This window comes from Terrapene carolina, unplaced genomic scaffold, assembly GCF_002925995.2.
Source record: "Terrapene carolina triunguis isolate 2854851 unplaced genomic scaffold, T_m_triunguis-2.0 Scaffold67, whole genome shotgun sequence".
In the NCBI taxonomy this organism is placed as follows: Eukaryota; Metazoa; Chordata; order Testudines; family Emydidae; genus Terrapene; species Terrapene triunguis.
The window spans coordinates 48,253,537-48,279,739 of NW_020664418.1; the positions used below are offsets into that span (position 1 = coordinate 48,253,537).

Sequence of the window (26,203 nt, forward strand, 5' to 3'; positions counted from 1 at the left end):
TAGGATTTGGAGCAAACAGATGATAATTCTGTTTGTGGTCGAAGTCCAAAAAATATATACAACTAGGAGTCCAAAGGATTACCATGTAAAAATACCTTCTCGTCAATGCAGCACAAGATCTGTATAACACTTTTCCAGGGTCCAATGGCATTTCCTGTTTCTAAACGGCTAATTATATTCTGCTCACCAGCTAGTTTTACAAGAAAGCCATTTAAAACTGGGTATGCATATAGATAAATAATTAGAATCACTTTAATAAAGCCTATCTTGTAAACCCTTCATAAATTTATAACCATATAATTCACTCTGCAGCAAGAACATGTCACAGATGTTTGCCTGGGATTAGAATCTGACTGTAAGAAGGTTTTAAAGAGAGGATTTTGAAAATAGTCTAGTGCTGCCATCAGCTACCCATTCTGAGACACATCCTGAGAAGTACTGAACATTCAAAACTAATAGCCCCGGTCCAGCAATGAGCTCCACGTAGGCAGACTCTGCACTGGCACAGAGCCCCATGGACCTTTCTGTGGGTCTGCATGTTCAGGTGGATCCAATTGCAGAATTGTGGCCATTGGATCCTGAACAAAAAGGGTTCGAGTGAGCTTTACATAAGCATCCAAACTACTAATCACCAGTATCTCTGCTTTTTTGGGAGGAAGGAGGATTGGTGAATATTGGTAAAACTGGTTTGAACCTGAAACTAGAAACCCTAATTATAAGTCTGTTATAAAACAAATTTTAAATAAGCCATTCCCTTTGTCTTTATGCCACTGTTTCATCCATAGATGCTTGAAGTTCTGAGTCAGCTGATCATAGATAACCTGAGAGTGAGACGTTGGTTGTTTAAAGTGGACAATGAATTTGGAGGAAACGGCACCGCATATTGTGACATTGCCAGGCACCTGAAATGCTACCATTGGGCCCAGAAGGAATGTCAGAGATACAACACTGAGATGTGGAGGAAGAAATGGGCACACGTAAGTTAGTGAGAAGCTAAAGGTATCTTATTCTCTGGGACTGTTTGTAATGTTTTAGGCTGAGTACGTCTGTAGGGAGTGAAGTATCAGGGGGTAGCCGTGTTAGTCTGTATCTACAAAAACAACAAGATGCATCTGAAGAAGTGGGATTTTACCCACGAAAGCTTATGCCCAAATAAATCTGTTAGTCTTTAAGGTGCCACCAGATTCCTTGTTGTTTTTGTAGGGAGTGGGTCATGCTCACTAAGGCTAGGTCTACACTACGGGGGGGAGGGTGGTGTCGACCTAAGATACGCAACTTCAGCTACGCGAATAGCGTAGCTGAAGTTGCGTATTTTAGGTCGACTTACCTGGCTGTGAGGATGGCGGCGAGTCAACCGCTGCCGCTCCCCCGTCGACTCCGCTTCCGCTTCTCGCCACGGTGGAGTTCCGGAGTCGACAGCAGAGCGATCGGGGATCGATTTTATCGCGTCTACACTAGACGCGATAAATCGATCCCCGATAGATCGATGGGTAGTGAAGACGTGCCCTAAAGCAAGCACATTGTCGTGTACCCCCCTTCCATGGAATTTTTGCTTGGTGGGGGAAAATGTAGCTCCCTCTGGAGTTTCCAAAGGAGTTCTGCAGGCGGAGGTGGCTGAGGGGATTTGCTGGATTAATGTGTACCCAGCTCCTGTGGACATTCCCCTGTCTTGCTCTGGCCTCTTAAATTAAGACCTCAGCTTTACAAGAAATTGAACTTTATCTTGTGGAATTATTTGGATAGCAAGTTTTATAACATTTTATTCACATATAATAATAATAATAGTAGTACCTTCTCTTCTATAGCACTTTTCATCCCTAGACCTCAATGCACTTTACAAAGGAGGTAGCATCATTATCCCCATTTTACGGATGGGGAAACTGAGGCACAGGATGGTTAAACGACTTGCCCAATGTCACTCAGCAGGGCAGAGTGTTAAACCAAAGAGTGTTATTTATGTAAATCATTTATAAATAGGTGTCCTAGATCAACAGGATGAACACTAGAACCTCTTATACTGAGGTTTGATTTTCAGTGGTGCTGAGTATTTACAATTGACTTCAGTGGGAGTTTTGGATGTCTATGGGTGATCAGTATCTCTGATCAGAAGTGTGTATCTGTTTTATCTAGTAGAAAAACCACCTGGCTTTACATTCCTAAACATGAACATGAGCAAATGTCACCATGCTTCAGTGTTACTTGTCTGTATGCTGGTGGGTGTTGCTATGCTGCAAGTAGTGTGTTCTAACAGAGCATGTATTACTCGCCCTGGCTTGTGCATAAATCAGGTGTTGCAAAGGTTTTTAATTCTGTTGTTGCCTTCTGGAAATTAATCCAGCTCCTAGTATTATAAATTTCTCTCCACTGAAGACTTGCTTGAGTGAACAGTTGTTTGGGCCAGATTCATCTCTGATGTAACTCTATTGACTTAAAGCATAAAAGTGAAGAGGAAGTATCAGCACGGATTAATTTGGTCCATTGTGTTTAATGGCAAGCGGGGAAGTTCACTAAACTATTGTAAGAAAACATGATTTAAATCAGACAGGTAAGCAGAAACTGAAGAGAGCAGCAAATAAAATCCTTAGCTCAATAACTATGGGGGTGGACACAAAATAAAGGGAATTTCTGTTGTTAAAACTTCACTTTTCTGATCATACTCTGTCGTCATCTATTGATGTGCTGAATTCAGTAGATAGCCGGGGCAGTGGATTCTGATTTGCAGAAAGTTTGGGTGGCTACAAAAATGATGGACAGCCACAAATACCCAAACAAAATGATGTAAACGTTATGACCTTCCAGCTTTCATTTGTGTACCTTTTAGTCAATGTGCAGGTTTGTTCTTTACAAATTGTTGGACTGAATTCATTGGATCTGGTTCATTCAGAATTTGAATTCTGATGCAAATTAGATTAATTTTAGTTAAAGGTCTGTGAATATTTAAATAAGTATTTGAAATTTAAGTCTGTAGTGCCAAATTTATTCCCATTAAATTCAGAAGAGTTGTATCAGGGAAGAATATGCCCCATCGTCCTATTTTAAATAAAGAAATATTTACGGCAGTTCAGCTTTTTTAATTCAATCAAGAATAGTTTTAGAAAGTGTAACCTTTGATTGAATTGCATAGTATAATATATTTCAAATTGTGCTGGTTACACTTATTTTGAATTTTAATAATTACAATAGCGCTTTGTCATATGAAACTTTCTGTGCAAACATTAAGGGCTAGATTCTCCAGTCCTCTAAGGCTCCCTTGCTCTGCATAAGCATGACCAGTGCAAAGTGGACTTAAAACTGCCAGAGATGGCCAGTGGAGAATATTGCCTGTGCCAGGGAGCTCTCTGCTTGCATAACGCTGTCAGAGGTAGCATACCGACCTTCTGTGCCAGCTGCCCATGTGGGAGGGGAAGAAGGCACTGCAGAGCACAGCTGTACTACATCTGCTCCTCCACTGGTGTAAGTTCCTTGAGAGTCCTTGCACCAGTGGCTTAAGTCAGAGCTGTTCTCGTGCCATTTTAACCTCCCTCAGGGCCCGATGGCTCAGAAACAGGGAGTTGTAACTGGTTTCCTTATGGTTCCCCCACTTCCACTGCATTTAGGTGGAGCTCAGACACAGACAAGAACATGCCCCTTAAAAACTCCTACAACATAAATGCTTACCAGAAGTTGAAAAACATATATAAGGAATGGTACACTTGATATGATTTTCGACAAGCGTGTCAGCAGGAAAACTTCTCTAAATCCAGGCCAGTATTTCAGGGAGCGTAGGTGAAAGAACAAAACACATTGCCATTTAGAGCATCTTGTCCAGAAATGAGAGTTGACATTTTCTGCCTTCTGAGTTGAGCTCTTTTTTGTAAGCATGGCGACCTTTCTTATATATAATGAACTGCAGTCTCCACTATGTATTACCATTGAGAGCAGAGGATTAAAATTATCCTTTGTTACAGAGTACCATCGTAATGATACACATTTAGACATCAAAGCATTAGTTTATGGGCACAGGCATGCTTTAATGTCCAATTGCAGTATGTAGACCTGTTTCTTTCGATAATGAAGACATTGTGTCATTGGCCTAGGCTGCCACATACAAAACATATGTTGGCAGGTTATTAAAAAATTCAGCTTCTTGATGAAAGACTATCCTGCAGGCTAAGAGTATAGAGAAAAGACTCTCCATTCTGGTAGAATTATTAGAAATGAGAATATGACTGTAAGCACTAAATTATGTTAATACTTACAAATAGCATCATTTGCATAGCAGTTTATGACACGATACCAAGATTTTTCTCATTGGTATGTAGTAGGCAACAGATTAAAAATAATGTAGTTTGTGAGTTTGAACTGTATAAGAATCTATTCCATCTAAAACAGGGTGATTTTAGAGTCCTCATTTCAAGCATAACATTGGGCAAACTAAAATGCATGACAAGATTAGTGATGTATTTTATCCTGTTAAATTAATGTAGAGTCTGAGTTATCTGAGAGATTACTTTGCAGCTGCAATTGGGGTGAAATCTGAGGAGTATGTTAACATTGACTGCAGTGGACCAACTTATGGAGCAAGGCACTACTCAGTGTGAGCAAGGGTATCAGTGTCTGACCCTTGTATGATCAGATAGTGCTGAAAAGCCTCAGCACTTCAGTGGCATTTTCCAGTTTTGTATTTTGCAATGTAAACGACTCTGGGGAAAAGCAAAACGTTATCTAGCTAAAATCTGCAAAGCTTATCTATGTCAAACATGTGTCCTACCTGGGATCCTTTTCTACCTGTACACTATCACTTTCCACCCTTATTTAGGTATCGTCTTCAAACAGTAGAGTAAGAGTCCATTTATAACCAAGAGCCTGTGCCTATTCCCATTGAAGGATTGGCCTGAAAGTTTTGGCAACTCCACTAGCAATAGAGAATGTAGTAAGTGTTATTGACGAGGATTTGTTTTGCATGTGGTGATACTACTGTAATAGTATTTAGTAATGGATTTTCCAAAGCACCATAGAAGTTAGATGTCTAATTCCCATTAAAAGTCAATGCGAGTTAGGGTCTAACACTCTTAGGCACTTTTGAAAATCCTACCCATATTTACTGTCGTTTTTTCCACCATCATATGCCATTATTTTTAAAGGGATAAAAATAAATCACTAACCTCCTGTCTGTCTTAGTTACTTCTTCTGGTAACTGAAAACATGAGACTTTCATAGTCTGTACACAGAGGAGGGCTGCAATAAGTTTGTTTACTTTTTTGCGTCCAAAAACTTTCTGTGGATTTGAAATTCACCCTCTCCACTGCTCCCACTGTTACAGAGGTGCACGAGAAACACTGCAATTATATTTGCATTTGTTTTACCCTGCAAAGTACAGTTTATAGCCCAGAATTTACGTGAAAATGAACACGTTCCATAACCAGAGCTTGATCTGTTTAATGAGGAGCTCCCCCTGGAAGGCTCTGTATAATTCTGCCACTAGCTTCAGTGTTACTGTTCTGTGAACACTGAAAACCACCCCTTTGTCAAATTTGTATTTGGGAGTCTATGTTTTATCACTTCTCTAGAGCTAACTTCTTACATTTATGTCTTCAATGGAACACAGAGCACTCATTAGAAAATGAGTTGAAAATGGTTGGCTGGAGTTGGTGACAGCTGTTACACAGTAGAGACTGCAAGGAGCAGAGGTGGCCAGGTGAGGGCGCTCAGAGCAGCTCAATGCTGCAGGAGAAGGTAGGGAAACTTTCGTGCTTCCCTGACTTCTCCAGCTGAGGCACTTGATGTGGTTCACCCTGGGCTGGCCTTACCATGAGGCGAACTGAGGCGGTCGCTCAGGTGCCAGACTGTGGGGGGGTGCTACTAGGACCCAGCGTGTAGAAAATTGTGTCTGCTGCTGGTGCATATGTATTCTCTCTGCTCTAGATGCACAGAGATGGTGGAGTGCTGTGCTGGAGGAAGGAGAGCACAAGACACATAACAGGCAGGCAGGAGAAAAGGAGAGAGGGAATAACAGAAAGCAGCAGGAGCTGCAGGGAGAGAGGAGGAGGAGCCTCTTACGTACCTCTCTAGCACCCCCAGGAACCTGGACTGATTAACACTAGCTTCTCAGGAAGCTTCCTGTTTCTGCTGCTTCCCTGAACCCACTTGAGAAGAACAGGCAGTCAACTGAAGTAGTAGGAGCCAGTTAGGCCCTTAAGACACTGATATCTTCCCTCACTCAGGCCCTGCTATCAGCCTGCTTATTTGTCCCCTTCAATTGAGTGTTGAGAGCCACTATCGCTGGCACAGAACAGCAGTCATGAGTGAAAGAAGAAAACACCCCTCTGGGGCAGCATTCAGAAAAAGAAAGAAAGCAAAGGAAGCTTTTTCTGTCTAAGCAGGAAGGAGCTCTCCTGAGATACATAGACACAAATGTTCACGGTGAGCCTTCCAGCCCCAGTGAGGATGTGAGTGGTGAGGAGATGCCTGATCTTCCAGTTAGTCAGAGTGCAAGTGATCTGGCAGCTACTGCATCATCCATATCTCCATCTCAAATGGATGTAACCATGCACATTCCTGAAGAAAAGTGTAGATCAGAGAGGAGTATGGTGGAGGCGCAAGAAACAGCTGCTGCTGAGTTTAGTTCCTTAAGTCTAGATGATCCACGACTGCGGACCCACTTGAGCAGTAGCCTGAGGGACTTCCTTGTACTGCATGGGCCACAGCAAGTGAAAAACTTCATGTTCCCCAAAGACAATGAAAATAGATGTTTCCATCCAACACATTACTGGTGTGAAATCCCCAATGGTGACAAAGTGGAGAGGCCATGGCTTATGTACTCAACAACCCAGAATGCTGCATACTGTTTTTGTTGCAAACTCATCCAGTCTAATGTTCCAGCCACATTGGGTCCTACAGGAACAAAGGACTGGAAAAATCTGGCTAGAAATCTGGCGTGCCATGAGAAGGCAGCAAATCACCAGAGAGCATTCCATAGGTGGAAAGAGCTTGAGATGAGACTAAGGTTAAAGGCCACCATAGATGATCAGCATCAAGAGAAGATTGCATCAGAGTCTCTTTACTGGCCAAATGTTCTGAAAAGACTCATTGCCATTGTGAGAATGCTTGCTACCCAAAACCTAACACTGCGTGGCACTTCAGATCAGCTGTATGTGCCAAACAATGGAAACTTCTTTAAAATTGTGGAGCTGATGGCTGAGCTTGATGCTGTACTCCAGGAGCATCTAAGAAGAGTCACCACCCAAGAAATGTACACACACCACTACCTTGGGAAAACAATTCAAAATGAGATCATACAGTTACTGGCAACAAAAGTCAAACAGAAGATTGTGGCAGATCTGAAGTCAGCAAGATATTACTCTGTTATTCTGGACTGCACACCTGACATCAGCCATACAGAACAAATGACTTTAATGGTGCGTTTTGTAACAACAACAGAACCTAGTGAAAATGTCCCTGCAATGGTGACTGTCAGAGAGCATTTTCTAGAATTTATTGACATTGATGATACTACAGGAGCTGGTATGACAAATGTGCTTCTTAAAAAGCTGGAAGATACGGGAATTGCGATAGCTGACATGAGAGGCAGGGCTATGATAATGGCATCAACATGAGGGGAGAGAACAGAGGAAGTGCAGACACGGATCCAAGAGTTAAACCCTCGAGCTTTTTTTGTTCCATGCAGTTCTCATTCATTGAACTTGGTGGTCAGTGATGCAGCTTCAGCTTCTAGTGAGGCTGCTGAATTTTTTAATATAATTCAAAGCATCTATGTATTTTTCTCTGCATCGACGGCAAATTTTGAAGCAACATCTGGGAACATCCTCTCTGACACTGAAACCACTGAGTGCCACATGAAGGGAAAGTCGAGTAGAGGTGATAAAGCCTATCAAACACCAAATTGGGAAGATAGATGATGCCATAGTTGCCATTATGGAGGATAATGCTATGACAGGAACTGTTCATGGGAGAACAGTGGCAGAGGGAAATGGAATCACCAGAAACACACACAACTTCAAATTTCTGTGTGGCTTAGTGTTGTGGCATGACATACTGTTTGGAATAAATGTTATAAGCAAGAGACTCCAAGGTGTTGACCTTGATATGTCTGGAGCAATGGAACAACTGGACAAAGCAAAGTCATACCTACAGTCTTACTGGTCAGATGAGGGATTTCAAAACGTTCTGAAGAGTGCACAGAAGTTGGCAGAGGAAGTTCACACTGAAGCTATTTTCCCACCCATTCAAGAATACAAGAGTCACCGAAAAAGAAGATATTTTGATTACGAGACATGGGATAATCCCATAAGAGACCCCAAACAACAATTCAAAGTTGAATTCTTTAACCAGGTGCTAGATTGTGCAATACAGTCAGTTGAAGAACGTTTCATGCAGCTCAAGGAACACAGCAGTATATTTGAGATGTTGTATGATATTCCAAAACTCCTCACTATACCTGAAGAAGACCTGCACCAGCAATGCAGGGCATTAGAGACAGTGTTAACACATGATGACATGTGCGATATTGATGTGAGTGATTTAGGTGTTGAACTGAAAGCCCTTTCAAGATACATTTCTGCAGGATCAACTCCAAAGGCTCTTCTGGAACATATGTGCACAAATAAGATGACCACCCTCTTTCCAAATGCTTTTGTTGCTCTGTGCATAATTCTAACACTTCCTGTAACAGTTGCCAGTGGAGAATGCAGCTTCTCCAAGCTGAAGTTAATAAAAACACATCTACGCTCCACACTGACACAGGAGAGGCTGGTCGGCCTTGCAACCATCTCAATAGAGCATGAGCTGGCCCAGACTGTGGACCTTCAGGAAGCAGTTCAAATCTTTGCAACCAAGAAGGCACGGAAAGCACCACTTTGTTTTATCAAACAGATAAAAATGCCAGTGTTTACTATGCAGACAAGAAAAGTTACATTTGCTGTTCAGGCATTTGAAAGTTGTGTTACTTAAAATTTTCGAAAAAGGCATTTTAAGTTGTTAGTTCTCCTTTATTGGGGTAGGTAGCAGAGCAGTACCATGAGAGGAGTAGGACAGGAAGAAGGCAGAATTGAGAACTTTCAAAGTTTTGGCCCAAGCGAGGGGGCATGGGGGTGTCATTTGAGCTCCCCGCCTCAGGTGCCAAAATGTTGTGGGCCGGCCCTGGGCTCACCAGAAGGGAATCCAGTGTTGTTAGCCAAAACAGGAGTGCAGCAGTGGGGTTCTTCTGCAGAACCTAGTAAACCCCCAGATCCCCTGGGAGAGTGTTCTGACTGGTGTCAGAAGTTGGCAATCCACTAGGCCAGTGTTTCCCAAACTTGGGACGCCGCTTGTTTAGGGAAAGCCCCTGTCGGGCCGGGCCAGTTTGTTTACCTGCCTCGTCCGCAGGTCCGGCCAATGGGAGCTGACCGCGGTTCGCTGCTCCAGGCCAATGGGAGCTGCTGGAAGTGACGCGGGCCGAGGGACGAACTGGCTGTCCTTTCCAGCAGCTCCCACTGGCCTGGAGCAGCGAACTGTGGCTAGTGGGAGCCGGGATCGGCCGAACCTGCGGACACTGCAGGTAAACAAACCAGCCCAGCCCGCCAGGGGCTTTCCCTAAACAAGCAGCGTCCCTCGTTTGGGAAACACTGCACTAGGCTCTGCAAGATACCAAAACCAAAAGGCTGTTGTTGTTGTCAGGCTGGCCTGTTGGAAGGCTCCGAATGGAGAAAAAGGCATTCTCTAGAAATGCACAGTATTTGATCTTAGTGATCTTCTCTCTCATCTTAATAAATCTTTGGTTAATTAGACCGGCTGAGTCTCTGACTGCTGTTTGGGGAGAGAAGTGAAACAGCCTCTAAGATGAGGTAGGAAGCAGGGTGTTCTGGAGCCTGCCCACTCAGGATTCTCACTCCAAAAAGCACACAGACTAGGGAATGGTGTCCTGCAAAGGTGTCACTTGAAGGGCTGTGGTCTGACAAACATACAGAAAATACCAAATGGCTGTCACAGTTACCAGCGAACTGCACCTCTGCCCCCTCCTGGTTTCTTTGAGTGCACCTCCTCTCAAGCCAACACCTCTCTCTAGGGGTAGAATCACACAATTTCCCCCATGTCAGGCCCTGGGCTTCAGTCCCCTATGATCAACCATCATTACCTCAGCAGGTCTGGTTTATCTTTAGTGACTTCAGTTCTGTTCCCTCTGGGGACAATAACAGACTTGCCCTTCTGTTTGTTCTCCAACAGCACCCATTGAACTAAAAGCAATAAAGGTATATGGTAAACATTCCATTACCCCAGTATAAGTCTATCTCAATAACAAGATTACATTTCACTATTCATAGATTGTTGCATCACAGCTCCATATCCGCCACAATGACCACAGATTTGAACTGAGTTTAAGGGGCGTAAGGTGACAGAAAGTTTTAAAGATAAGGAACCCTAGATTGGGGACAGAGAAAGGGATGAGTGCAGGAGATGTAGAAAAGGAGAGAAGTGAAGGTGGCATAGAGAAAAGCAAACTGAATGTGGCAGCAGAGGAAGAGAAGGTTCAACATTACAAATTGGCCAGTAGCAACCGAGCCATTAGAAAGCTCTAAATCGTACATCTGTTGTTGAAAGAAAAAAGCTGTTTAACACACAATGTATCGTTTTATTTCAGTTTTACAGTTTTTTAAATCGCTGTTTCTAACTATATCACTGTAATTTTGTCATTATTATTTGTATTACTGCTGCACCTAGGAGCCCTAGTCATGGACCAGAACACCAAACAAAGACATCTAGGTCCTGGTTAACTCACTAAAATTAGTGATCGAGATTTAAAACCTTTTCAGAGGCAGATAAAGCAAAGAAAACTCAAATTTCCATCAGTATTGACTAAATATTTTAACGCTCGTGTTAGGATTTGAGATTGATCACCATTGGAAAATCCCTGTTTCAGATGCCAGAAATAGCCAACTGTTGCCTTAACATTTAACATTATTGATCAGTTTTCAAAAATTCCTTAAAAAAAGAATTAAATAAATTCAGAGATTATCAGAAAATCAGGAATAGTAGTAAAGAGGTGTATAACTTTTTGCCTAGGGTTCCATAAGGAAAATAAGCCTTATGAACAATTTTCATCACCCTTTGCATCTTTCCAAAAGTAAGGACATCAAAATAAGCAGCATGTATTTATCAACCAACCCAAAATATAACTACAATACTGCCAAAGCCTTAACTTCAGTGGCATAACATCATGCTTTATAACTAAGCTCTGTTATTCTCTTGCACACATTAAAGTTGCTGAATGTGTACTTTCTACTTCCTAAAACTCATATTTATTCTTATCACAACATTTGTTAATCACATGCAGTAACAGATTCTAACATAGTTTGGTTCCAGAAATGTTACAGAGATTGCTGGGGTTCACAAACAGTTGAGTTGTGTTTGCTGACATACATAAGGTCTGTGGAGAAAATTCTTTAAACAAGCGGTCTTTCCTGCTGATTTTATTGATTTCACATGCAGTTTTTGGTGTGATCATTTTTCTAGCCTGAAGGAGGCCAGAAACACAGACAGTTGCACAGAAAATCCACATACAATATTTTGAAAGGTGTGACAGGCTTTTAAAATTTCTTTTAATTTAATGTGGTGTACGGTAGGATGGTAAAAATTATCTTGGCTAAAGGAACAGATCCCTGCTAGCTTCAAACTGTGCAGTTCAGGGTTGTTTCCTCCCTAACGAATATAGCCAGTGCTCCATCAACAGACTATCTTGAGTAGTTTACATATTTATTATATCTGAGAACGATCTGCAGTGTTCTCATTCAGTCAATTATTATATTTATGTAGCTGCTGGAGTTATGTTTCAGGTGATTCTTAAATCCTAAGTAAATAACAAAGCATGATAATTGTATCCTTTGGTTAAATTAAAACCATGATATCCATTCCTAGGACCTACAATAATCAGATATGCAAGCTGTTGGTTTGTATGTCCTATTGATTTAATATGCTTCTAATCAGTACATAAAGCTATAGGCCTGCAGTGTTAATTTTTCATATGCTTACAAAGTACCCTTTGATTTTCTGTCACACGTTAATTACAGTGTTTTGCCATTAAATAGGAAGCTTTGTGTAAACTAATTACTAGGTAATCATTGTCTACCGCAAGCGTGCTGTTTGTACCTTTTATTTTATTCTAAAAATGCACAGATCTCGCAGTCTGGAACCACTATACCTTCCAGCCATTAGCTCTCACTAATTCATAGCATTATTGTGTTAAGATTGTAGGAGTTGTAATTGTTGTGGTATCAGTGCTGTTAATTACCGGAGTAAACAGTTGAAATGGTGCCAAGGTCTATTGTACAAGGCAGAGAGAAGGAGGTTTAAATGTTACTTCCACCATCTGGGGACTGGAGTAGAGGCAAATGCTAGAAAACAGCAGTGAGGCAATATCAGAACTTCAGCTCCAGGGTTTTAGGCCATATGGATCTAGAATATTTTGAATCAATTGAATTTAACTGCCAGTTTTTAGCAATAACAGTGTGGAAGGAGAGGATAAAGCAAGAGCAGTAAAGAAATCTGAAAATCGTTAGTGTTATCACATGCAATAAAATGCCTGTTTGGATTATTTTAAAAATGTTTGTTTTGCTAAAATCCAAAAAGACAAGTCTGAGACTAAAAGAAGTTCAACCGTGTGTCACTTGTGAAACACGACATCGTTTTTATCATACTGCTCTGTAGGCTGTTTTGAAAAACAGCTCTGCAGTTTACATGGAGTTCTTGTCAATTTACCGAGATTATCCGTACTTTGTGGTATTTTATTTTTTTTTAATCACACTTTTAAAATTCACATAGTTTTTTTTTCCCCTGTGGAAGCAGCCAAAGAGAATGGCCGATGAAATAAAGCAAATTATGTAGAGTTAAAAAAAATTTTTTTTTTTTAAACTTGGAAAATCTAGTGATCTTGAGGGGGCATGAACTGAGCATTTATTCACGGGGGTCTGATATACCAAAAGTGTGCACTCAGATGCTACTCTCATAGGAATTACTGTCTAAGGCTCTGATCCTGCAAACACTTTGCTTGTGAGTGGTTCCACATTGACTTCAAACATTTATTTTATTTTTTAAAAAGAAAACCTTTGTTGGGGAAAATACTATTAAGAATACATAGTAATACTCCAACCTTCGATGGAGAAATGCGTTTATTGTGGAAATTATTTATTTGGGAAATTAGGACCCTGTCTTGCAAAATACTTACACGTGTGCATCTCTTTAAGCACAAAATAGAAATCCTCCAGTCACATTGGTTAAAAAAAAAATCCATTGTATAAAATTGTCATAATCGCAATTAAATTACATTTGTGCTGAGTATATATCTGCATGACTATTTGATAATATCACTTTGCCTCTAAGCTCCTCTTTCTGTCGGATTTTGGGTGGCACTGGATATAGTGGTTTTATATTTAATTTCCTCCCAAATTTTGTTTTCCAAGGTGAAATCTACCAAAAAAAGAGGTCTCTGTAGCTTGCTGCCGTTACTGGTTTAGTATCATTCAGAGGAAATAGAAGGGATCTCTCTTCCTAAACAATCCTGGTTTATTTTTTTTTTATTGGTCTGTTAGCAGATGTTGAAGTAGTTCAGGGCACAATGTAAACGTGCTTTTAAATAGAGGTATTGTAAGTAGCAAAGTATACAATGAAGCTGGAGCAATGGGGGTTTTTTGGACTAGGACAATGTTCTCTGCTTTTTGTGTGTGCGTGTAGCTGAATTTAGCATTAAAAGAAGTGCTTGATCTTTATATATTGAAATCCTCAGCGTGCAGAGTGACAGCATGAGCCAGAAGAGAAAACCATGGCCCCATGTGGTGTGAAAAAAGGAACAGCAGTTTAAGTGCTGGAAAGTTGAAAGAGAACTAACCTCCTTGTTCTTGTAGTCAAGGAAAGTGGCTGTTTTGTGCTCTCATATCCAAGCATAGCATATGTGCCTCAGTTTGACAAAAAGCCTCTTGAGTCAAAGCAACCCTGTGTGCTGATCCAAAACGAAGGCCACAATAATGAGGGACGGGCCTCTCAAGAAGCAGTGAGTAGATAATACTACATAAGTAGAGAATTCTGTGTAGTGTTCTCTCCATTCTACTTAATGCAAGTCGAAACCACGGTGAATTGCTTGCCATCCAGCCGAAATGGGCCATTAGCTATCAGGGAAAATTGTCTTTGCTACTTTCAGCAGATGGAGCAAATATTTTACAAAGCAATTTTACATACAAAAAACATTTGTGTTACTTGGTAATGACGGCTGTTTTACATGATGTTACCTTCTCCCAGAACATATTTTTTTAGCTCATGGAAGGCAAAATTGGCACTTTTTAATTTTAAAATTTGCAGTTAACAATTAAATGTTCGTTCTTAAACCAGCTTTTAAACATTAAGTAGGTGTGTGGTAGGCAATGTATCACGTCCAAAACCGTTTCTGTTTTTTCCCCCCCAACCTTTCAAAATGTTTTTGGTCTTTAGCCTAGATTATGGCTCTAGATATCAGACACCTGTCTGGACGAGAGAAAATATCCATTCTTTGTCAGTTGCCAACCAGGGAGCACTTGCAATAAGGTGGGACAGCAGTCAGGACATAAGCTTTGGACTCTTTCCATGGTTGCCAGTGCAGGTAAGAATATAAACGTAAATAGGGTCGGACATAATACAAAGCAGGGGCAGATCCTGAGCTGGTATTGCCATAGCTCCGTTTGTATTGTTCTTCTCCGGCCCATTCGACTTTTTGCAGTGTCGTTAGAGCCATGTTGGTCCCAGGAGATGAGAGAAGGGAGGAGAGGTAATATATTTTATTGAACCAGCTTCTGTTGGTAGAAGGTACAAGCTTTTGAGCCACACAGAGCCCTTCCTTCCTCGGGCCTGAAGAAGAGCTCTGTGTAGTTCCACCCACAGAAGTTGGTACAATAAAAGATATTACCTCTCCTACCTTATCTCTCCCATTCATCTTTACTTATCTGGGATTTCTTTCTTTGCTCTATTTGCTTCTAAGGCCCACATAGCTTCCTTTCACTCTGATTCCATCTATAAGCCCCAGGCCTTTCTCATGCACTCCGCTCCAGAGCCTCTTTCTATCCTGGGTCTCTCTTTCTATTTCTAAACCTATTTCTCTTCTCTTCTCTTTTCTCTTCTCACCAGGCTTCTCTTTGTTGCCTGATCTTTCTCAACTAGATCTGCTACCTGTTCCTTCCAGACACCCGACCTCCAGTCCTAACATCATCTCTTGTGGCTTCTATTATTGTCACATAGCATGCAAATTTCTATTTGCTCTAGGGCCAGGAATATTTTTTGAGAAAAAATAATTCTTCGAGTGATTGCTCATGTGTATTCCACAATAGGTGTGCGTGCTCGCCATGTGCACCGGTGCCGGAAGTTTTTCCCCAGCAATACCCGTAGGGGAGCGCCCTAGCGACCCCTGGAGTGGCGCCTCCATGGCGTGGTATAAGGGGCACTGCGAGCTCCCCCCACCCTCAGTTCCTTCTTGCCGCCAGTGAAGGTGCTTTGGAACTCAACACCATTTCCCGGGGCTACACCATCCAGTTTACTTCCTCTCCACCCAGCCACCCCCCGCCCCGTCCCTCCTGGGGGACCCCTCACACGAGGCTTTGCTCGAGCAGGAGGTGGGGCGGGTCCTGAGCCTAGGGGCGGTGGAAGCGGTACTGGGGGAGTTCAAAGGCAAGGGGTACTCCCGCTATTTCCTTATCCCAAAGGCCAAAGGGGGGCTCAGGCCCATCTTGGACCTGCGAGGCCTGAACCAGTACATGGTGAAGCTCAAGTTCCGCATGATCTCCCTGACCTCCATCATCCCCTCCCTGGATCCCGGGGACTGGTACGCCGCCCTCGATCTGCAGGACGCGTATTTCCACATTCATATATTTGAGGGGCACAGACGCTTCCTCCGTTTCACGGTGGGGTAGGAACACTACCAATTTATGGTCCTCCTATTTGGCCTGTCCACTGCCCTTAGGGTATTCACAAAATGTATGTTGGTAGTGGTGGCCTACCTCAGGCGCCGGGGGTCCAGATCTTCCCCTATCTGGACGACTGGTTGGTCAAGGGCAGCTCCCGGTCGCAGGTGCGGGATCACGTGGCGCTCCTTCTGTCCACGTGCACCACTTTGGGCCTGTTGGTAAACACCAAGTCCACGTTAGTCCCGCTACAACACATAGAGTTTATCGGGGTGGTCCTGGACACCTCGTCAGCCAGAGCCTCCCTCCCACCGGACAGGTTTGAGATCCTGAAGGGGCTCATTGACACAATCACAAGGTTTCCTGTGACAACAGCCATAGCGGGCCTCCAGCCCTTGGGTGACATGTCGGTGTGCACGTATATGGTCCGTCACACCAGACTCAGGATGTGGCCCCTCCAGCTCTGGTTGGCCTCGGAGTTCTCCCAGGCCAGGGACAGGATGGACAAAGTCCTCACGGTGCCCGAGCCAGTGATCACCTCCCTACCGTGGTGGTCCTCCCCAAGAAACATGCTCCAAGGGGTCCTGTTCGGGGCAGAGCCCTGTCGCTGGAACTGGTGTCTGACACGTCGTACCTGGGATGGGGGGCCCATGTGGGGAATGTTCAGACCCAAGGTATGTGGTCGGCTCAGAATCTGACCCTCCACATGAACGTCAAGGAGCTCAGGGCGGTACGGCTGGCATGCATGGCCTTCCGCTCGCACCTGGAGGGCGGGGTGGTCAGGGTCCTCACGGACAACATGGCCTCGATGTTCTACATCAACAGGCAAGGTGGGGCCTGATCCTCTTCCACGAAGCCCTCAGGCTGTGGGTCTTTTGTATAGCCCATGACATCTGCTTAGAGGCCTTTCATCTGCCGGGCACCCGGAACGCGCAGATGGATCGCTTGAGCAGGGACTTCTTCTCTCAGCATGAGTGGTCTCTCCACCCAGAAGTGGTGCATAGACTTTTCCAAGTGTGGAGAACTCCCCAGGTGGACCTATTCGTGACTCGGCAGAACCGTCTCTGTCCCCGGTTCCGCTCCAAGGGGGCGCTGGGATGGGGTGCTATCTCCGATGCCTTCCTCCTGTCCTGGTCAAGCCAGTTTCTCTGTCTTTCCCCCGTTCCTGCTGATCGGCAAGGTCCTGGAAAAGATAAAGATGGACAAGGCCCGGGTCCTTCTGATTGCCCCGGGATGGCCCAGGCAGCATTGGTACGGGACCCTCACGGGCCTGGCAGTCACCCTGCCATGGCCGTTGCCATCCCACCCGGACCTGCTCTCCCAGGACCAGGGACGCCTCCTCCACCCCAACCTGGCGGCACTCCACCTCACGGTGTGGCTGCTCAGTGGTCAGGTAGGGAGGAAAAGATGTGCTCAGAAGGGGTTTAGCGCATTCTCCTAGAAAGCAGGCGGACCTCCACGCACCGAGCCTACTTGGCAAAGTGGTCTTGGTTTTCCAGATGGGCGGACGAGCGGGGCATTTCCCCGGTGGCCACCCCGATCCAGTTTATTCTGGATTACCTCCTTCACCTTAGAGCCCAGGGCCTGGCGCCCTCGTCAGTCAAAGTGCACCTGGCGGCCATATCGGCCTTCCATCCGCTGGAGCAGGGCCACACGGTATTCTCCCATGATATGACTGGCCGATTCTTTAGGGAGTTGGATCGTCTCTTCCCATATGTTAGGCCCCCCAGTCCCGCAGTGGGACCTAAACCTGGTGTTGGCCCATCTCACGGGACCCCCGTTTGAGCCACTAGCCACATGCTCCTGGTCACACCTCTCATGGAAGGTGGCCTTCCTGGTTATGATCACGTTGGCTAGGTGGGTCTCGGAACTCAGGGCCCTGACCTCCGAGCCCCCGTACACGGTATTTCATAAAATAAGGTCCAGCTCCGCTCACACCCTTCATTCCTCCCGAAGGTGGTCTCCGCCTATCACATGGGTCAGGACATTTTTCTGCCGGTCCTCTGCCCCAAGCCCCATGCATCCAGTGAGGAGTGCCATCTCCACATGCTGGATGTGAGACGGGCTCTGGCTTTTTACCTGGAGCGGACTAAGCCGTTCAGAAAGTCCTTGCAACTGTTCATCGCCTCGGCCGAGCGCATGAAAGGTCAGCCGATCTCCACTCATCATCTCCAACTGGATCACCTCATGCATCCGTACCTGTTATGACCTGACGGGAATCCTTCCACCACCAATTGTAAAGGCGCACTCGACTAGGGTGCAGGCCTCGTCGGCTGCCTTTTTGGCCCATGTCCCCATTCAGGACATTTGTAGGGCTGCCACGTGGTCTTCAGTTCACACGTTCACCTCGCATTATGCGATTGTGTCTCAGACCAGGGAGGACGCCAGGTTCGGCAGGGCCGTTCTCCATCCCGAGAGGTTGTTAACTCCTTCCCACCTCCAACAGATAAAGCTTGGAATCACCTATTGTGGAATACACATGAGCAATCATTCGAAGAAGAAAAGACAGTTACCTTTTCCGTAACTGGTGTTCTTCGAGATGTGTTGTTCATGTCTATTCCACATCCCACCCTCCTTCCCCTCTGTCAGAGTTGTCTGGCAAGAAGGAATTGAGGGTTGGGGCAGCGCGCAGTTCCCCTTATACCACGCCATGGAGGCACCACTCCAGGGGTCGCTAGGGCGCTCCCCTACGGGTACTGCTAGGGGAAAATCTTCCGGCACCAGTGCACGTGGTGAGCATGCACACCTATTATGGAATAGACATGAGCAACACATCTCGAAGTTACAGAAAAGGTAACTGTCTTTTATTTTTCTTGCTCATCCTTCATTATGGTAAAGAGCAGGCAAGCAGACTTTGTGCCTGGGCTTGTCATGTAAAGTGCAACAACAAAAATCTGTGCCGACCCTTTTTTGCTGGCACTGAGAAACATGAGCTAAGAGGTTAACTGCTGTAAACCTATAATTCTGCATCAGTCTGAGGCCACAGTTGAGACAGCAAGAGTAAGTTCTGCTGAGCTACTGTCCAATTTAAATAAAATTGTCATGAAGATCAGAGACTTTTTTAAAAGGTCCGGCTTCATGAGTAAATGTCTGACCTACTGGTTTGAGGGGGTTTGACTTTTATTTTAATGTATTCTCTCCTCCTTGCTATACTTCCTTGTAGTTGGCAGTATTACCACTCTAGGGGCACACAGTGATGGAGGTGCTTCAGCTAGGGACTAGATTATTAAGGGAACTTCAGGTGGGTTTGATCCCACTTCTGCTGAGAAAATTTGGAAAATGTGATGGTTTGTTTTAAAGCCACCTCCTTCTCCCTATGAGTTGATTTTCCTTTGTCATTGTCATAGCTGGGAGACAGTATTTCCTTGGCTTCATGTGAAGATGTACAGCTGTGTATGGTCTGCATAAGGCTGGCATTTGAGCCCATGGTGTCTCACAATGTCCTTCAGAGGTGTCATGTAAAGAACAATATGTGGGACTTAGCAGGTGAAAGCTCTGGAGGTGAAGGGGCAGCTTCTCATCACTACTTTCTGCGTTTGGTTGGCTAAGAAAGACCAAAGCCATTTATTGATCCCTACAAGTTTTCTAGGAAATTGAACAATATCTCACTAGAGTGCAGCATCAAATGCTTCCAAAAGGTGTAGTAGTGTGAAAAAGGATGTTTGATCATCTTCCATGGCTAAGGGGAGACCATTCGCTAGTACCATTCTATGCTTTGTCATGGTCTAAACCCTAGCGAGCAGGGATCAAGAATATTAGTGGAGATCAAGTATTGCCAGAGTTGGCATATTTCACCAGCGTCTTAATCAACTGGCTCAGGAACTGGAGTCTGACCACTGGGCAGTAGTTAGTAAGATCAGTTGTAGCAAGTGATGACTTGTTGAGTATCAGTTTGAACCCTTTGCAGAAATGTCAGTCATCTCTGTGTTATTAAGGGTGCAGAGTGGTTGAGGAAAAGAGCTTAGTGACCTATTTCTAACCTATTTGCAAGGAAAAATTGAGTATTCAAAAGGGGAAACAGTTATAAAATACCGAGCAAGTGGCTTCATATTCCTTAACATTGTTGCAATGGAAAATGTTAACACAACTCTATCTCATGCCAGTAATTGAGATTTGTATTTATACAGATGTGGTCCCAGTGTCCCAAATACCACAACACACACTGGAAGGAATTTTAGATTTTTTAAATCAATTTATGAAAATCTTTTCAATCCACATCCCACATAACTGTGCGTGTTTGTTTTTTAAATTGCACCATGCCCAAAGTCATTAGATCTAAATGATCAGGCTCAGTATGATGGAGGTATTGCTGAACCTACTGAGATGTGCATATTGATTTGTAGCTCTGACCTCTCAATGGCATTAATCACTGAAAAGAAAACTTCTGTCTACTGTGTTGTATTTATATTAATTGTATAGGTAACAATACAGTTGTTTTGAGATGGTTGCCCCCATCTCAAAAAAGATGTATTAGAATTGGAAAAAGTACAGAGATGGGCAACAAAAATGGTTAGGGGAATAGAAAAGCTTCCCTATGAGGAGAGATTAAAAAGACTGGGACTGTTCAGCTTAGAAAAGAGACAACTAAAGAGGGATATGATAGAGGTCTATAAAATCATGCATGGTGTGGAGAAAGTGAATAAGGAAGTGTTATTTACCCCTTCACATAAGAGCCAGGTTTAAAGCAAACAAAAGGAAGTTCTTCACAGAACGCACCGTCAACCTATGGAATTCATTGCCAGCGGATGTTGTGAAGGCCAAAAGTATAAGTGGTTTCGAAAAAGAATTAGATACGTTCCGGAGGATAGGTCCATCAATGGCTATTAGCCATGTAGTCAGGGACACAACCCCATACTTTGGGTATTCTAAAATCCCTGACTGCAAGAAGCTGGGACTGGATGACAGGGAATGGATCACTCAATAAATTGCCTGGTTCAGTTCATTCCATCTGAAGTGTCTGTCAGAAGACAGGATAGGGGGCTAGATGGATCATTGGTCTGACCCAATATGGCCATTCTTATGTAACCATTAGCTCTCTCAGTTTCTTGGGATAGTTATATTTAAAAGCAAAACACAAGCCCTGATGAACCCAATTGGTCTCTGCTCACTGTTCTGATGTTTTAATCATCTTGAATTCCCTGGTACAGTTCCTGCTTAGATGACTTTGCTTTATGTCGCTGTTTGGCTACAGTTCTGATCTTTGACCTCACAATTTGGAATAGGAGTAAATCACACCATTAGTGTCTCAGCATCCTGTGGTTGTCTGCTCAGAGGGAGACCTAATCAGCTGCAGTTACCATTGGTATTTTCGATCGTAGAGTAGCTGCTCTTAGGAACTCCAGTTTGTATTATAGGCTGGTATGAGAAACTTAAGTTGAAGACGAAAAAGAGTTCTTTCTTGGTGGCATTATTGATATGGGGCATTACTTTTAAGAATTAAAGTGCAAGTCTATCGTACAGGGAAAGAACCATTCTCTCGGACAGGAATGTCCCATGCCTGAACTGGTCAAAACCAAACACCTTGTACTCTGCACAAAAGTCAATAGGCAGCCAATGCAAATCCCACAGTGTGAATGCAATAGTCTCACAGCAAGAAACCTCACTCAACAAGCAGGCTGCTGCATTGTGTACCAGCTTCAGTTTCCAGATGGATTTAAGGTGTAGTGGTATGCTGAGAGCACTGCAGAGCAGACAATTCTAGAGGTGATTAAAGCATGGGTGACAGTAGCAAGACCAGCATCTGAAACACGTCCCAGCCTCCAAACCAGACACAGATGGAAAAATATAAAATAAAAAACAATCAGTGGGACAACTCAAGGAGTAAGGGACTAGTCAGTGTGGGTGACAGAACGTGGCCCAGGATTAGGCTGAGGGCCAGCAGTAAGCAACGTCTTTCCTGTAAACTTGCTCTTGTGTTGTGTTCTTCTCACACAAGACCTAGACCGCCAGACCTCTGTCTGATGTGGATCCCGGACTGGATACTGCGGAGGAAGGACGAGCTGATAAATGAAATGTCATGTGCCAAATGATGCAGTTGGTTTCACTGACCCAAAATAGCCCAAATCTATTAACCTTCAGGGCAGCCTGCAAAACCCATGTGTTACGCTCAGGCTTTGGAAGAGCAGGGAACAGGCTGAGAGGTGGTAATTTGGGCAGAGGTCGATGGTATTGTGTTATTTCAGGCTAATCATCTGGGATGGTTTTGGCTGTGGGTGAAATGTTGTGCTGCTAAATTTATTTATTTATTGACGATAAGTGTTTTTTAAAAGGTTTGTCAATGGCACCTAGAACAAGCGATAGACATTTAAAATATATATACTTCTAAGGTCCTTATATCACCTGCACTATGTAACATCTGAGCACCTCACCGTCTTTAATGTATTTACCCTCACTACACCCCTGTGGTATAGGGCAGTGCTATTATTCCCATTGTACAAATGGGGTCTGGAGGCACAGAGAGGCTAAGTGACTTGCCCACAGTCACACAGGAAGTCTCTGGCAGAGCATGGAAACCAGATCTCCCCTATCCCAGGCTGTTGCCCTTAGCCTCTGGGCCATACGTCCTCTGCTACCTTTTGTAGATAAATCCAAAATTAATAGTATTAAATATGAATTAAAGAACCCCTTTATGTCACATTGCATGTTATGGAAGTAACAGGATTCATTGATTGCTCATGCAGAGTAGCGGTTTTGTTCATATTTATAGAGTGTTAATCACAAAGTTATACTGAGCACCTTCCGAGGCCAAAACAAGATCAGGGCACAGAATGTTGCCAGGATCTGCGGATAAGTGGTCCTCTTCTGGAGCATGGGACATTTCTCATTTCAAGAGTATGTAAAACGGAAAGAAAGAGACCCAGGGAAAGCATGAAAGTGCTTATGAAGCAGCAAGAAAGAAGGGCTCGGGGCTTTAGAGTCAGGGTCCTGGCACTTTACATACTTGCTCACCTCTGGGCCTCTTGAACAGCAAAGACAATGGAGTTAGTTTTTGCCAAGATATGTTTGATGGTTTTTGTGGTAATGCTGGGCGGGACTGAGGCTATTTTATATCCTATAATATGAAAAATCAAATTCCAACCAAAGCTAGAGAGCCATCAACCAATCCTCTAGTTTGCTTGTCTGACAAATTGTAGAGATTTACAAGGATACCTCCCATCGTAAATACACTTTGTGTGTAACGCTACCAACCTTGTATGGGCGCGCCCAAATTCATGATGACTAAAATGCTGAGTTTTGCCTTGAGTATAAAAGTAAAAGAATTAGGAAGAGTATTATTGGAAACCATAGCCATTTTAACACTTTCCGTTTTAAAATACACATATCGTAGAAGTTATCGACTGTTGATATTGATCACTAAGCCATGACCAAGGCTTTTATGTCATTTACAATCACAAGGTCATGTTACTGATAAAAGTGATAATAGAATAGATGCTACGCTGAAAACAAATCAGCCTGTCAGAAAAAAAGACTGTTTTGGATAAATGTAAGGAGAAAAATTTAAAAAGCCTGTCTGACTGTGAGTAAACAGTAACCACTTTTTTTTTTTTTTTTTGGTGCCTGTTGGAGGCCTGGTTTTTAATCACCCCACAAGCAGTTTTCATTTCTGTAGTAAAATTGCTTGTGGTTCTATTTAATTTGTTTCTGCAGGAGCCAGCTTTGGTGAAGATCTCCCAGGAGCTCCCGGGCCTTTTAGCACAGCACGCACAGCCAGTCAATGAGAAACGATTTCCTACATGGGAAAAATTCCTCCAAACATTTCTTAGTCAAGGTAAATAAGACTGCAAAGTTCCTGTTAAGTATTATAATTGGTAATTATACCATACTGTATACCGTCTTCTTGTTAATCTTGAGCTTGTTTAAAAATTTCTTATTTCCACATTATATTTAACTGTCCATTTAAGAATTCTATATAGGCAGTTATTCTATCATTCTTATATCCTACTCACGTGTTTAACTTGAACATTGAAGCTACCTCTCCTACACTATTCTGAGTGAATAAGGACCAACCGGTTTAATTTTGTGTTAATATATTGGAGCTTATGTTGCCTTTGGCAAAGAAACTCGGCAGGAAATGTCAGCATGTGGACTTGTGGCATCCAAAACTATAAGTAGTTCAGTCCTCTGAGTTATTGGACAGGAAACAACGGTGGGAGTGTGGTTTTGCCATCCTGCTGGACCAGAAAGTGAGTTGCATGTAGCACTAGTTGCCTACTGAGGGGAGGAATTCGCAAGGACCTTATAACCCCCAAGCCATTCTTCTATCAGGCATGTTTAGTAAGTTTCTGGAGTGAAGTGCCCTGCAGTTATATTAAATTTGATACATTCCATGGATTTCATTATCTGTAGAAGAGTCACGGGTAGATCAGGATTCCCATTTGAAAATGGTTTTGGCAAAAGAGCACCCACTGTCACATTTAGGAATTGTATAAAAAACATAATCATTTCTCATAGCTGAATCAAATATTATATAATAGTCAACAGTAAGTTAACACAGAATGCCAAATAATCCTGTTAATGCTCTCCCTATGAACAGCTATGTCGTGTTGTTATTTAGAGAACATACACTCAGGAGCGGCGCCAGGGTTTTTGGCACCCTAGGTGGGGGTCCTTCCGCACTCCCGGTCGTCATCGGCAATTCTGCGGCGGGGGGTCCTTCCACGCTCCCGGTCTTCGGGGCACTTCGGCGGCGGGTCCCGGAGCGAGTGAAGGACCCGCCACAGAATTGCCGCCGAAGACCCGGAGCGCGGAAGGACCCCCCGCCGCCGAATTGCCGCCGAGGGCAGCAAAATGCCGCCCCCCCCCAAATCCTGGTGCCCCAGGCGACCGCCTAGGTCGCCTAACTGGAAGCACCGGCCCTGCATACACTTCATTTTCCAAGAGATGTACGGGGGTTAGCTACACAGTTCTTATTACATTTATTTATTTAAGCATTTCTGTAGCAGTCCTCACCATAGTGTCTGAGTGCAATAGATGTGGTTGGCTGAATTCTGTGCGGCTCTGAAAATGCTGGAGTTTGAATTCTGTTACAAGTCTAACAAAAAATTCCTTTCTTACCAGGCGGTGTGATAGAAGCCTTTCCACCCTCAGAAAATGTCACCAACCTTACAGTGGATATGCTGATAGAGCCAATGGGAGACATAAGGATAGTTTCATCTGGAGATCAGATCCATGCAGATGGTCCTTTGCAATCATCTGGCACCACTGTTCCACAGTGTTCAGTTGATCCAGCAGTTCTTAATTCATTATGTTTAAAAATTGGAGAGGCCTGCAAATCTAGAGGGGTGCTTGGCTACTTCTCAGTTGACCTTGTAACTTTCATCCACCCGCAAACAATGGAGCAGCAGGTGAGTTGGACAAAAATACAGAAATACAGAAGTATTTAGAAATATCTGAAATATCTGAAATCCCACAAGACTCTAGCACGATGTTTCCCAAACTTGGGATGCCGCTTGTGTAGGGAAAGCCCCTGGCGAGCCGAGCCGGTTTGTTTACCTGCCACCTCCGCAGGTCCGGCCGATCGTGGCTCCCACTGGCCATGGTTCGCTGCTCCAGGCCAACGGGAGCTGCTGGAAGCAGCGGCCAGTACGTTCCTCGGCCCGCGCCGCTTCCAGCAGCTCCCATTGGCCTGGAGCAGCGAACTGCGGCCAGTGGGAGCCGCGATCGGCCGGACCTGCGGACGCGGCAGGCAGGAGCGGTGCCAGGGTTTTTGCCACCCTGGGTGGCAGAGCTTCTCCTCTGAGCATTCAGGGGGTCTGGGGTCTTCAGCGGCGGGGGTCCTTCCGTTCCGCGTCTTCGGGGCACTTCGGCGGCGGGTCCCGGAGCAAGTGAAGGACCCGCCGCTGAATTTCCGCCGAAGACTCGGAGCGGAAGGACCCCCCACCGCCGAATTTCCGCCGAGGGCGGCAAAATGCCGCCCCCCAAATCCTGCCGCCCTAGGCGACCACCTAGGGTCACCTAGTGGAAGCGCCAGCCCTGGCGGCAGGTAAACGAACCGGTCCGGTCCGCCAGGGGCTTTCCCTACACAAGCCGCGTCCCAAGTTTGAGAAACGCTGCTCTAGCAGATCATGTTAAAGGCATTACATTTAAAAACTCATTGAGCTAATCAACTTTTCCCCTGCAGACAAATTCTGACATTTCTGTGCTTCCAATTCTCCATCTCTGAAATGGGAATAATACTTCCACCTGGAGCTTTCGTGAGCCTTAGTTCGGTAATACTGTATTTGAAAGTGTTTTGAGTTCTTTGGATAGAAACTGCTGTACAAGTGCAAAATATCTTTTTCATAAATGTAGTGGTTGTGAAAGTTACCAGAAAG

The 26,203-nt window shown here is 44.2% G+C and overlaps 1 protein-coding gene across 1 annotated transcript in view; it reads left to right on the plus strand.

Moving 5' to 3' along the window:
* IQCH (IQ motif containing H) overlaps positions 1-26,203 on the plus strand; it is a 111,235-nt gene that overhangs the window by 50,105 nt on the left and 34,927 nt on the right. The window contains exons 14-16 of the mRNA XM_026648387.1: positions 786-977; positions 23,538-23,658; positions 24,948-25,234. Of these exons, the coding sequence (XP_026504172.1) occupies positions 786-977; positions 23,538-23,658; positions 24,948-25,234 (600 nt within the window). The remainder of the gene's footprint in view (positions 1-785; positions 978-23,537; positions 23,659-24,947; positions 25,235-26,203) is intronic.